This window comes from Geotrypetes seraphini, chromosome 11 (assembly GCF_902459505.1).
Source record: "Geotrypetes seraphini chromosome 11, aGeoSer1.1, whole genome shotgun sequence".
NCBI classification, from domain to species: Eukaryota; Metazoa; Chordata; class Amphibia; order Gymnophiona; family Dermophiidae; genus Geotrypetes; species Geotrypetes seraphini.
Window position 1 is genome coordinate 9,029,884 of NC_047094.1, and position 14,433 is coordinate 9,044,316.

General features: G+C 46.2%; 1 protein-coding gene across 2 annotated transcripts in view; it reads right to left on the minus strand.

The window, feature by feature from the left end:
- Positions 1-13,460, minus strand: part of DRG2 (developmentally regulated GTP binding protein 2) — a 48,112-nt gene extending 34,652 nt beyond the window's left edge. The window contains exons 1-3 of one of the 2 annotated variants that reach the window (XM_033963786.1): positions 13,193-13,459; positions 9,973-10,133; positions 5,527-5,616 (exon numbers count right to left, since the gene is read on the minus strand). In XM_033963786.1, coding sequence (XP_033819677.1) covers positions 5,527-5,616; positions 9,973-10,133; positions 13,193-13,256 — 315 coding nt within the window. In that variant the 5' untranslated portion in view covers positions 13,257-13,459. Of the gene's footprint in view, positions 1-5,526; positions 5,617-9,972; positions 10,134-13,192 lie in introns of both variants that reach the window. The other variant, XM_033963787.1, reaches the window with a different exon arrangement.
- Between the last annotated feature and the right edge of the window lie 973 nt (positions 13,461-14,433).

The following is a 14,433-nucleotide window of genomic DNA, read 5'->3' on the forward strand; positions in this document are numbered from 1 at the left end:
GGTGGCCATTTGCTGAACCAACTCAACTCTCAGCACATCTTTGTGGTAATGTGGCCTCCAGAATTGTACACAATATTCCAGATGAGGTCTCACCATGGATCTGTACGGCATTATGACTTTGGGCTTTCGGCTGATGAAACTTCTACGGATACAACCCATCATTTGTCTAGCCTTGGATGAAGCTTTCTCCACTTGATTGGCAGTCTTCATGTCTTCACTAATGATTACCCCCAAGTTTCGTTCTGCTGCAGTCCTTTCTAAGGTCTCACCATTTAGGGTGTAAGATCTGCATGGATTTCTGCTGGCAAGGTGCATGACCTTACACTTTTTGGCATTGAAACTTAGTTGCCAAGTCATGGACCAATGTTCCAGTAAGAGTAGGTCCTGTGTCATACTGTCTGACACTATGCTTTTGCCTACTATGTTGCATAGTTTGGCGTCATCGGCGAATAATGTAATTTTACCTCAAAGCCCCTGAGCCAGGTCCCTTACGAAGATGTTAAATAGGATCGGGCCCAAGACCGAGCCCTACGGCACTCCACTGATCATCTCCGACCGTTCACCACCACCCTCTGAAGTCTACCTCTAAGCCAGTCTTTAACCCATTCAGTTAATGTTTCACCTAATCCCATCGAACTCATCTTGCTCAATAACCTGCAGTGTGGGACGCTATCAAAAGCTTTACTGAAGTCCAAGTACACAACTTCCAGGGACTCCCACATATCCAGCTTTCTTGTTACCCAGTCAAAGAAGCTGATTAGATTGGATTGGAAGGACCTTCCCTTTGTAAAATCATATTGATGGGGATCTCGCAGATTCTCCTCGTTCAGGATCATATTTAATTTGTGTTTGATTAGTGTTTCCATAAGTTTACTCACTATCGATGTGAGACTCACCGGTCTATAATTTGCAGCCTCCGTCTTGCATCCCTTTTTGTGGAGTGGAATGACATTATCTGTTTTCCAGTCCAACGGGACTCTTCCTGTACTTAGGGAAAGATTGAAGAGCGTGGATAACGGTTCCGCCAGGACATCACTCAACTCCCTAAGCACCCTGGGGTGTAGATTGTCTGGTCCCATGGCTTTGTTCACTTTGAGTCTTGATAGTTCACAGTAGACGCTGCTGGGCGTAAACTCGAAATTTTGAAACGGGTCTTCCGAGATTTCCCTTGTCTGCAACTGTGGACCGGACTCCGGCGCCTCGCAGGTAAAGACTGAGTAGAAGTATTCATTTAGTAGTTCGGCTTTATCGGAATCCGATTCTACATAATTCCCATCTGGTTTCCTAAGGCGTACTATCCCATCTGTGTTTCTTTTTCTGTCACTGACATACCTGAAGAAGGATTTATCCCCCTTCTTAATGTTCTTTGCTAGATTCTCTTCTATTCGGAGTTTGGCCTCTCTGACTGCTGTTTTGACAGCTTTAGACTTGGCCAGATAGTCTTCCTTAGTCTCTCGTTTTCCTGATTGTTTGTAGGAGATAAATGCTCTTTTCTTTTTTTACGAGGTCTGAGATCTCCGCAGAGAACCACTGAGGTTTACTTACTGTTTTTATACAGCGGTTGGACGCTTCGTGTAGGGTAGATTTCAGAGTTGACCACATTACCTCTACATTATCTGTTTCGGCTTGATTTTGCCGCACCCGATGGATGAAATCTCCCATGCTTTTGAAGTTAGTGCCCTTAAAGTTGAGGACCTTTGTTGAAGTGTTTGATCTAGTGAAACCTTTCCTGAGGTTGAACCAAACCGTGTTGTGGTCAACGTATCGCTTACCGAAACCTCTGTGACACTTTCTCCGTTGGTGAGTACCAGGTCCAGTATCGCCTGATCCCTAGTGGGCTCCAATACCATTTGTTTGAGGCGTGCTCCCTTTATGGAGGTTAATAGCCTTCTGCTGCCGCTGGTCATAGCGAAAAGTTTGTTCCAATCTGCATCAGGCATATTGAAGTCCCTTAACATTGTGTCTCCACGCAAAGTGATGTTCTCTATGTCTTCAATTAATTCTATATCCATGTCTTCCTGTTGTCTTAGAGGTCTGTATATTACACCAAGATACAGGCATTTGTCATTCCCCCTGGCCAGGTTCACCCAGGGGGATTCCCCGGTGTATTTGACATCAGCGATTCTGGTAACTTTGATGTCTACTTTAGTGTATAGTCTACCCCCCCCCCTTCTATTTTGCCCTCTCTGTCTCGATGAAGTAAATTGTATCCCGGTATAGCCATATCCCACTCATGGGAATCCATGAACCAAGTCTCAGATATCGCCACCAAGTCTTGGATATCGCCACCATATCTAGGTCGGCGTTCCTCATTTCCGTCTGCAATTCATAATGCTTCATTCCACTAATAAGAGCCAACCTCAGCAGTGATGGCATAATGGCTTCATTATCGTATACTTGGCTCACATAAGAATCAGAGGATGAATGGGCCCAGTCGCTGACCCTCAAGCCTTACAATGAAGAATGCTAGTGTAGAAGGACTGAGGTTGAGATTAGACAGTAAAGAATGAGTCTCTGGTATCCAGAGCTGATAGAAACATAGAAACAGAAAAAAGCGGCAGAAAAGGGCTATAGCCCACCAAGTCTGCCCATTCCAAGTATCCCTCCCCCCTGAGTTTACTCCCTTAAAGATCCCACGTGAGTATCCCATTTTCTCTTAAAATCCGTCACGCTGCTGGCCTTTATCACCTGGAGTGGGAGTCTGTTCCAATGATCCACCAATATCTCGGTAAAGAAGTACTTCCTGGAGTCGCCATGAAACTTCCCTCCCCTGACTTTCAGCGGATGCCCTCTGGTGGTCAAGGGTCCCATGAGCCAGAAGATATCATCTTCTGACTCGATGCGTCCCGTGATGTACTTATACATTTCAATCATATCTCCCCATTCTCTTCTTTCCTCTAGTGAGTACAGCCGCAATTTCTTTAGTCTTTCTTCATACGTGAGATCCTTGAGCCCCAAGACCATCCTGGTGGCCGTTCGCTGTACCGACTCGATCCTCAGCACATCCTTTCGGTAGTGTGGTCTCCAAAACTGAACACAGTACTCTAAGTGAGGCCTCACCATGGCTCTGTACAACGGCATCATAACTTCAGGTCTCCTGCTGACGAAACTTCTGCGGATACATCCCATTATTTGTCTTGCCCTGGAGGGAGCCTTCTCCACTTGATTGGCAACCTTCATGTCCTCGCTAATGATCACTCCTAGATCGCGTTCCGCCGTGGTCCTAACCAAGGTCTCACCATTTAGTACATAAGTTCTACGTGGGTTTCTCTTACCCAGGTGCATTATCTTGTATTTTTTAGCATTGAAGCCTAGCTGCCAAGTAGTTGACCATTGTTCCAGAAGCAGTAGGTCATGTGTCATATTATCAGGTAATAAGCTTCTACCTACTATGTTGCAAAGTTTGGCGTCGTCGGCGAACAGTGATACCCTTCCTCTAAGTCCCTGCGTCATATCTCTTATGAATAAGTTGAATAGAATCGGGCCCAGGACCAAGCCCTGCGGCACTCCACTGATCACGTCCGATGCTTCGGATGGGGTACCGTTCACCATCACCTTCTGAAGTCTACCGCTCAGCCAATCCCCAACCCATGTAGTTAGAGTGTCTCCTAATCCTATCGATTTCAGCTTGTTCAGTAATCTTCGATGAGGGACGCTATCAAATGCTTTACTGAAGTCCAAATATACCACGTCCAGTGACTCTCCGGCGTCCAGTTGTCTAGTAACCCAGTCAAAAAAGCTGTGATGTCAGAATGCTTCATTCCACCAATAAGAGCCAACCTCATCAGTGATGTCACAATGGCTTCATTATCCTATACTTGGCTCATATAAGAATCAGAGTATGAATGGCCCCAGCCGCTGACCCTCAAGCCATGCATTAAAGAATGCTGGTGTAGAAGGACTGAGGTTGAGATAGACACTAAAGAAGGACACAGGATGGTTATCCGCAGGGACAGAAATAGTGATTAATTTTTCCACCGTGTCATCCTCTAATTCCCCACTGCAGCTCCTAGTGACTCTGGCCAAGTCATCTAATTCTCTATTACTCCAAGTGTGCCCAATAGAGACAGAGACCTGCACATGACCATGTAAACCGCTTTGACTGTACCACAAGAAAAGCCATGCTGGGTCAAACCAAGATCCATCTCACCCAGTATCCTGTCTCCATGTGGCCAGTCTGGGTCACAAGTACCCAACTGATCTCATGAGTGGACGCAGGAATTCTTCTTGTTAATATCTTCTGTGTTTTGACGTACAGTGCTGCCCATGTCTAGTAGCGCTATAGAAATGATTAGTAGTGGTGGTGGTAGTGGATATGAGCTGACGGGACAATCAAGCGCCGACGATACCGAGCAGACAATCGCGCACAGGACATCAAAGCGGTCCGATTGGGGGCGAGTAGGGGGAACCCACCCACATTACAGAGGAAATTGACGTTTTTCCCTAAAAAAAATAGGGAAAAATGCCTCTTCCCTCTATAATGGGGGGTTCCACCCCCAACGGCAGCGCAAACAGTACTAACTTAACTGCGGGGGTTCCCTCCCCTAACCCCCCCTCGGAGCACTTTAAAATTAAGTTTAAGTCTGGCGCGCTGATGTCCTGCGCAGTATTATCGGCGCTCGATTGTCCTGCGCGTTTTTGACTATGAACTGGATATGAAATGGCTAGATGTTATTCTATTTAAAATGTTTTGTCATTTAAGATAAGAGATTTAAAAAAGCATTTACTCAAATCCCAGTCTAATTTATTGGATTTGGGGGTGCTGAGCAAATAAAAGGATTTTTTTTACACATGACAGAAATACTAGTCGTACAACACATTAACAGCTAAATATCTCGCAAAATCGATTATCAATAGTGCTTCAGTTCACTTTGCAGTTTCTGAATAATGGGTTGCTGAGTTAGATGGACTCGGTCAGACTACAGTATAATCTCGCTATAACGGACTCGCTTATAACGGAATATCTTCTATAGCGGATGAGGTCCGCTGGTCCCGGCCATGCGCCTTTACGAATATGCAGAAGACCACCGCATATAGCGGCCTCGCATATAACGGACAAACAATTTGGTCTCCAGAGCCGCTTTTAGCTGTAGTTTTGTTCAGCTATAACGGACACACAGGCTCCGCCTACAAGGTGTGTGGCGTGCCGGTGATATAATATTAAAATGCAGCCCCGAAGAAAATGACAGATTATTTTTCTTTCCAGTACAGTACGACATAATGCTTTAGAACATCTTTTAGGGTTCTGGTTTTGCAATCATTTCGTGCCATACCACTGTTTTGCTGAGTTTTGTTATTGATTTTGCTGATGTGGTTGTGCAGCGACTGTTGTTCATCGATTGAACGTTGTTTCAAGTTTTTTAAAAACTGCAATGCAGGATATAACGGACTCTGGATATAATGGACTGTTTTTCCAGGTCCCTTGAAGTCCGTTATAACGAGATTATACTGTAAAACATTCTTATTTACACGCACTGAACAAACTATATGGTAAAGGTCAAAATGCTGCTTAACAGCAGAACTTACTTCAATGACACCTGGAATACAGGTCAATGTTGTGAATTCATACGAGGCGGCTTCGCTGGCGGTGGATGTCATTAAACTCAGAAAAGTGGACTACAATACAAGATCCCGACACAAATCATATTTTCAAACGTCATCATTACCCTTTGTGAATTGTGAATAGTATGACAAATTATCAAGCATTAAACAGAGTGGAAGCATCAACAAAGCACAACACATACGAGTAAATCATCCCTTATCAAACAAATCACTGTCAAGAGCTTTCAAGGACAGAACAACTTTCATCCTGCCTGAAGGCAAGCCTTAAATCAAGCCAACTGCAAAGACATTACATGCTAGATGTTGTGTACATAAGAATAGCCTTACTGGGTCAGACCATCAAGCCCGGTAGCCCATTCTCACGGTGGCCAATCCAGGTCCCTAGTACCTGGGCAAAACTCAAGGAGTAGCAATATTCCATGCTACCAATACAGGGCAAGCAGTGGTTTCCCCCATGTCTTTCTCAATAACAGACGATGGACTTTTCCTCCAGGAACTTGTCCAAACCTTTCTTAAAACAACTAAACTATCCACTCTTACCACAACCTCTGGCAACGCGTTCCAGAGCTTAACTATTCTCTGAGTGAAAAAATATTTCCTCCTATTGGTTTTAAAAGTATTTCCTTGGAACTTAAGAGTGTCCCCTAGTCTTTGTCATTTCTGACAAAGTGAAAAATCGATCCACTTGTACCCGTTCTACTCCACTCTGGATTTTATAGACTTCAACCCTATCTCCCCTCAGCCTCCTCTTTTCTAAATAAGCTTTGAGCTCTTAATTGCTCATTCTATAAAAGTTGCCTAACTTAATTGACTGGGTGGCTAATGAGGAAGAGAAGATGGCAGTAAGGTGTTGGTGGCCTATGTATTTTATTGTTTGCATTTTTGCTTTGTTTTGTGGGTGTTATTTATTGTCGATCTTGTATGCAATTTTGTATTTTTGCAAGTTTGTAACCCATCCTGGGTAAGGGCAGGATATAAATAAATAAACCAAAATGCCCTTAACAGCTTCAATAATTGAGGGGAAAAATGTAACTGGGCGATAGGCACCTATCCGATTCTATAAAAGATTAGCGCTTATCACATGGCCTAACTCTAAGTAGGCGTTTCTAAGGGCGAAGTGCGACTTAGGTGCTGCCAAGTGCGATTCTCCAAAACCTTAGGCACCTGAAATGTAGGCCTTTAAAACTCTCACCTACATTTCAGGCGCGCAAGTTTTTACATAGGCGCCACCAGCTGCGATTCTGTAAACGGTGCCTACGTGTCATTGACACATGGCCGCCGCCACTTTTTCTAGGTGCCGTTTATGGAATCAGCCCCCTTGTGCCCAATACTAATTACGTTACAATAATTTTAACAAGGAATCAAGACAGACAAGCAACTGGTCTATGGTTTCCCTCCTACTCTCTGCCTTGCTTCAGACCAAGTGGAGGCTTTGTAAGAGACTAGCAATCAGTGATCACTTTAGGCATTTATGCAAAGATGGACTAGGTCAGGCTATAAGGTTTGTATTTGTTGATTGCTTTTACTGTATTATTTATAGCGACATAGGAAATGACCTGAATGGTCCATCCAGTCTGCCCAAACATGCACTATAATTTAATGATTTATTTTAAATTGTTCTTTCTTTTAGATATTTCTGGGCCAGAACCCCAGAGCTCTGCCCGGTACTGGGCCTAGATTCCATCTACTGGAGTCTCCGTCAAAAATTCATTCCACTCCATCCAAACCAGGGATGGGCAACGAAGGCCAGAATCCAGTCTGGTTTTCCCCGATGAATATTCATGAGATCTATTTGCATGCACTGCCTCCCATTATATGCAAATGGATCTCATGCATATTCATTGGGGGAATCCTAAAAGCCCAACTGGATTCCGGCCCTGAATTGTCCATCCAGGCTGCCCAAACATGCACTATAATTTAATGATTTATTTTAAATTGTTCTTTCTCTTAGATATTTCTGGGCCAGAACCCCAGAGCTCTGCCCGGTACTGGGCCTAGATTCCATCTACTGGAGTCTCCGTCAAAAGTTCATTCCACTCCATTCAAACCGGGGATGGGCAACGAGGGCCAGAATCCAGTCTGGTTTTTCCCGATGAATATTCATGAGATCTATTTGCATGCACTGCCTCCCATTATATGCAAATGGATCTCATGCATATTCATTGGGGGAATCCTAAAAGCCCAACTGGATTCCGGCCCTGAATTGTCCATCCAGGCTGCCCAAACATGCACTATAATTTAATGATTTATTTTAAATTGTTCTTTCTCTTAGATATTTCTGGGCCAGAACCCCAGAGCTCTGCCCGGTACTGGGCCTAGGTTCCATCTACTGGAGTCTCCGTCAAAGTTCATTCCACTCCATCCAAACCAGGGATGGGCAATGAAGGCCAGAATCCAGTCAGGTTTTCTCCGATGAATATTCATGAGATCTATTTGCGTGCACTGCCTCCCATTGTATGCAAATGGATCTCATGCATATTCATTGGGGGAATCCTAAAAGCCCAACTGGATGCCGGCCCTGAATGGTCCATCCAGGCTGCCCAAACATGCACTATAATTTAATGATTTATTTTAAATTGTTCTTTCTCTTAGATATTTCTGGGCCAGAACCCCAGAGCTCTGCCCGGTACTGGGCCTAGGTTCCATCTACTGAAGTCTCCATCAAAGTTCATTCCACTCCATCCAAACCAGGGATGGGCAACGAAGGCCAGAATCCAGTCAGGTTTTCTCCGATGAATATTCATGAGATCTATTTGCATGCACTGCCTCCCATTGTATGCAAATGGATCTCATGCATATTCATTGGGGGAATCCTAAAAGCCCAACTGGATTCCGGCCCTGAATGGTCCATCCAGGCTGCCCAAACATGCACTATAATTTAATGATTTATTTTAAATTGTTCTTTCTCTTAGATATTTCTGGGCCAGAACCCCAGAGCTCTGCCCGGTACTGGGCCTAGGTTCCATCTACTGGAGTCTCCGTCAAAAGTTCATTCCACTCCATTCAAACTGGGGATGGGCAACGAGGGCCAGAATCCAGTCGGGTTTTCCCCGATGAATAGTCATGAGATCTATTTGCATGCACTGCCTCCCATTGTATGCAAATGGATCTCATGCATATTCATTGGGGGAAACCATAAAAGCCCGACTGGATTCCGGCCCTCGTTGCTCACCCCTGATCTAAACCATCTCAGCCCATCCTCAACTGAATGGCCATATACGGGACACAGACCGTGCAACTCTGCCTAGTACTGGCCTTAGTTCTTCAATATATACCATTATTTTCTGATTAGATATTTTGTTGTAACTTGCCTTAAAGGCAGGCTATCAAGTTCTTAAAAAAATAATTAACCCTTCTGTACACACCTGGGGTCATTTTGACCCCAGCTTGACAAATTAGTTTAGTTCAGGGATCTCAAAGTCCCTCCTTGAGGGCCACAATCCAGTCAGGTTTTTAAGATTTCCCCAATGAATATGCATTGAAAGCAGTGCGTGCACATAGATCTCATGCAGATTCATTGGAGAAATCCGGAAAACCCGACTGGATTGCGGCCCTCAAGGAGGGACTTTGAGACCCCTGGTTTAGTTGCTTACTTATAAATTGTAATTTTGATTTCAAATTCCAGGTACCTTTTCGATAGTGACAGACAATGCGTTTCCTGTCTGTCGTCTGTGATAAATACAGGTTTTGAATTTTTTTTTAGTTTTAACCTATTTTACCGTGAGTATATTGATTATACACATCCAGGGTCAAATCAACGCCACAGGTTTATGAAGGCAACATGGTCAGCAGTGGAATACAGCACTGAAAAAGTTGTAATGTATCTCCAAATCTCCAAACAAATGAGATAAGAGAAGTTGAAAACGTGTGAAAATATTTTGTTAAGTTTTGCTGTAAAAGAAACACTGCTAACAACTTTTTTTTTTTTTTACAACATTTATACAGTGAGTGTGCTAAATAAGAGAAGAAACATTTTTAAAACATTACCGGAACATCACCGGTTGTGCTGTACGCCTAAATATATATTTTATAAACAAAAATGTTTCACTTGAGTGCCATGACAGTGAGAATTTGCTAAATTATTAAGCTGAAGCAACTTTCACTGCTTATATAAGCGATGGGGTCAAAGTTGTCGACAAATTAACCTATTCATGGAAGGGTTAAAATAAAAGCAGGAGGGTTGACCACTAGCCTGGGAACAGCTTTCTCAGGACTACAAAATCCTTTAGAAAGAAGTGTTTAGAAAAAAAGCTCGAGCAGTTCCCCATCCCTATTACAGTAAGAGCTGATGTCTAAAATGCAGCAAATGCTTCCGTTTGCTGACAGCAGAAGACCCTGAAGGTTTCAAAGGACATAATAAAATTGCCAGGTTGCAAGCACGTTCACAGAAAGGAAAGAATGATCACTAACCTTACCCACAGAAGGAAACCCAATCAGAGCTACTCGGGCATCTCCAGATTTCATGACATCAAAACCCTCTCCTTTGCCAGCAGAAGACTTGGACGGCTCAAGCAGTTGTGCTCTGTACTTTGCAAGTTTTGCCTTTAGCAGACCAAGATGGTACTCAGTAGCTTGAACATAAGCAGGGATTTAAAGATTTAATGATCACAGACACACAGGAATTGGTTTGACTATATATATTTACAGGCACTATTTATCTACTTAGATTTTTATCTCGTCCTCTTACAAGCAAACATTCACAGCGGAGTACATTTGGACAATACAAAGACTATACAGTAGTTTAAGTAGAGGTTCAGAATGGAGAGGGAGGGTGGGTTTAAGGGGGGTGAGGCATAGACTGCGGGTGAATTGTAGTTGAAGAGGAGGGTCTTTACCGCTTTCCAGAAGGTCATCAATGAGTTCTGTAATCTGATTTGCGGGGGGGAGGGGAGGGGGGAAGATGGTTCCAGAATTGGGGGATGAAGTGGCTGTAGGAGCGTTTGCAGGCGGTTTCTGACAGGAGGGACCTTCCTGGGGGGATGCATAGGCGTTTCTCCTTTCCGAGCGGAGGGGGCGGATGGGGGTGTACAGGGCTAGCTTGGATTCTATGTACATTTCTACAATCAGGTCTCCACATGAATGAAGATGCCCATCCTGAAACAATATCTTTACCAAATGTTATTCTATTCAGAGGAGTCTGCAATGGATAAGAATTGGCCTAGACTAGACAAAGGCCAATTTGTTCTGGGCAAACATTATTTGCAACAAGAGCTGGACACTTTGATAATAAATGCACACTAGTGAGAAGTATAAATCTTAGCGTACTGATTATCTCTGGGAGTATACATGGAAGAAGTGTGCATCGTAACAAGTAGCTACAATCCAGACAGCGATTCTGAAACATGGAGGAACCCCAGCAAGTGAGGTTTTCAGGATATTCACAATGAATATTCATGAGATAGTTTGCATACCAAAGAGGCAGTGTTCACAGTAGATCTCATGCATGTCCATTGTAGATCTCAACACAACTGGCTGTGATTCCCCCATGACATATTTGGGAATCACTGGAGTAAGGCAATGGGTCTCTTACACACAAGAAGGCAACAGGGGAGGTTGGAAAAGCTGAACTCTGGGAATACTTAAGTGCTACGTTCCTTTTCAACTGAGCACATAAGCGTCGTTCACAAAAATTCTTGCAAATCTAGAAAATTGTTGGTTTTTCCAAACTTGCCGCTCACATGAGGAAAACTTTGCAGGCACCCATTGAAGAGTGGCATAGTGGTACCCTGAGGATATGGGATCAGTTTCCAGTGCTGCTTATGACTCTGGGCAAGTCACTTAATTCTCCATTGTAGTGGTGTAGTCACGGGTGGGTTTAGATGGGCCTAGCCCGCCCAGTTTGGGCTCAGGCCTGTTCATCCAGCAGCCAGAGGCCGCCCTTGCCAATCCCCTCAGCCCGTGCAGCCTCACTCTTTCCCTCCCTTCCCACTCCATCCCATTAAGCCTCTCTCTTCCTTTTGAAGCTACCGGCAGTGGGTCCAGCAGCTGACCCAGAAGCCTCCCCTCTGATGCAAAATACAAATGCATCAGAGGGAAGGTTTCTGGATCAGCGGCTGGCAGCTTGTACAAACTGTTGCCAGTGGCCTGAGCAGGAAGAGAGGTTGCACAGGCTGAGGTAGTTGTCAAGGGAGGGAAAGAAAGAGAGAGGCTGAACGAGCTGGGGGTGTTAAGGGAGGGGGGAAAAAAAGGCTGCACAGGCTGGGAGTAGCAAGGGAGGGAAAGAGAATGGCTGCACGAGCTGGGGGTGTTAAGGGAGGGAAAGAGAGTGGCTTCACGAGCTGGGGGTTTCAAGGGAGGGAAAGAGAGTGTCTGCACGAGCTGGAGGGTGTCAAGGGAGGGAAAGAGAGTGTCTGCACGAGCTGGAGGGTGTCAAGGGAGGGAAAGAGAGTGTCTGCACGAGCTGGAGGGTGTCAAGGGAGGGAAAGAGAGTGTCTGCACGAGCTGGAGGGTGTCAAGGGAGGGAAAGAGAGTGTCTGCACGAGCTGGAGGGTGTCAAGGGAGGGAAAGAGAGTGTCTGCACGAGCTGGAGGGTGTCAAGGGAGGGAAAGAGAGTGGCTGCACGTGCTGGAGGGTGTCAAGGGAGGGAAAGAGAGTGGCTGCACGTGCTGGGGGTGTCAAGGGAGGGAAAGAGAGTGTCTGCACGAGCTGGAGGGTGTCAAGGGAGGGAAAGAGAGTGTCTGCACGAGCTGGAGGGTGTCAAGGGAGGGAAAGAGAGTGTCTGCACGAGCTGGAGGGTGTCAAGGGAGGGAAAGAGAGTGTCTGCACGAGCTGGAGGGTGTCAAGGGAGGGAAAGAGAGTGTCTGCACGAGCTGGAGGGTGTCAAGGGAGGGAAAGAGAGTGTCTGCACGAGCTGGAGGGTGTCAAGGGAGGGAAAGAGAGTGTCTGCACGAGCTGGAGGGTGTCAAGGGAGGGAAAGAGAGTGTCTGCACGAGCTGGAGGGTGTTAAGGGAGGGAAAGAGAGTGTCTGCACGAGCTGGAGGGTGTCAAGGGAGGGAAAGAGAGTGGCTGCACGTGCTGGAGGGTGTCAAGGGAGGGAAAGAGAGTGTCTGCACGTGCTGGGGTGTCAAGGGAGGGAAAGAGAGTGTCTGCACGAGCTGGAGGGTGTCAAGGGAGGGAAAGAGAGTGGCTGCACGAGCTGGAGGGTGTCAAGGGAGGGAAAGAGAGTGTCTGCACGTGCTGGGGGTGTCAAGGGAGGGAAAGAGAGTGTCTGCACGAGCTGGAGGGTGTCAAGGGAGGGAAAGAGAGTGGCTGCACGTGCTGGAGAGTGTCAAGGGAGGGAAAGAGAGTGCCTGCACATGCTGGGGGTGTCAAGGGAGGGAAAGAGAGTGTCTGCACGAGCTGGAGGGTGTCAAGGGAGGGAAAGAGAGTGGCTGCACGAGCTGGAGGGTGTCAAGGGAGGGAAAGAGAGTGTCTGCACGTGCTGGAGGGTGTCAAGGGAGGGAAAGAGAGTGGCTGCACGAGCTGGGGGTGTCAAGAGAGAGGAAGAGAGCGTCTGCACGAGCTGGGGGTGTCAAGGGAGGGAAAGAGAAAGGCTGAGAGGGTTGTGGGTGGCAGGGGAGGGCGAGGCCCGTCCACTTTGTGCTCAGGCCCGCCCAAAATTGGCTGTCTGCCACCGCCCTTCCCCCTTCACCTTTGTTCTTCTGGGTGCGAGCGATTTCCTTCTCGATCTCGGAGATTTTCTCCAGGATGCCCATGTTGGAGCGGGAGATGTCCGTTCAGGCACAAGGGCTACAGCGCCGCCGGAAGTGGAGCCGGAAGCGTCCGTCGCTCTTGCTCCTCCGGGCAGCGCGCGCGCACGATTCCGCTCCGCCTCGCCCTGTCCCTGCCCAGGGGAGAAGCCGGGACGGTAGGAAGCACCCCCACTTCCGCTCTCGTCTTGCCAAGGCCCGGCTCGAGTACCCCCCCCCCCCAGCACGCTTCCGGTGCACCTGAAAATTCGGCTCGGCTAGGAAACATAGGACTGAGCTTCCTGCCCCGGGCAAAATAACAGAGCCTGGTTAGTAGAGATGAAAGACCTTGAGGGTGGCATTCAAAGTCCCTCCTCGAGGGCCGCAATCCAGTCGGGTTTTCAGGATTTCCCCAATGAATATGCATGAGATCTATTTGCATGCACTGCTTTCATGGTATGCTAATAGATCTCATGCATATTCATTGAGGAAATCCTGAAAACCCCGACTGGATTGCGGCCCTTGAGGCAGGAGTTTGACACCCCTGTTCTTGGCAGTTTACACTAAAAAAGAGCTGAACAATCAGCAAAATACAATAATACAGTAAAAAATACAAATATTTGTAAAATAGAATTTCAATAATAAAACTCACTAAGCAATAAACTTATCGAACAAAGTGGTCTTAATTAATTTCCAATAACATAGCTTGCTGAATACATTTACCTACCCAAGATTGTTGCCTACCAGCTTGAAATGCTAGGGTCCTGTCTAAGAAGGTCTTATATCTGACTAGTAATGTAGGGCCAGGCTTTTGAAGGCCCACATTCCCAGAACCAATGTTTGATGTGAATCACGTCTACGGAGGTGCCTAAGATCAGTTCCGGCTGAAACCAGGCCGGACAAAGGGATTGAGGGGTACAGATAGGAGTAGAGATAGGTACAGATAGGAGTAGAGGTAGGAAATAGGGATAGGATTAGAGGCAGTTACAAAATTAGTCAGGGACACTGTTCAGGCAATTAGGCCTGAGGGGCCGCCGCAGGAGCGGACCGCTGGGCAAGATGGACCTCTGGTCTGCCTCAGCGGAGGCAACTTCTTATGTTCTTATGTTCTTACTTTGAGGTTTGGCGCTGCTAAGCGTCTCTGCAGACATGCTTGCAGATGCCTACTTTATTTTAATAATAGAAATAAACATGGTTGGATATC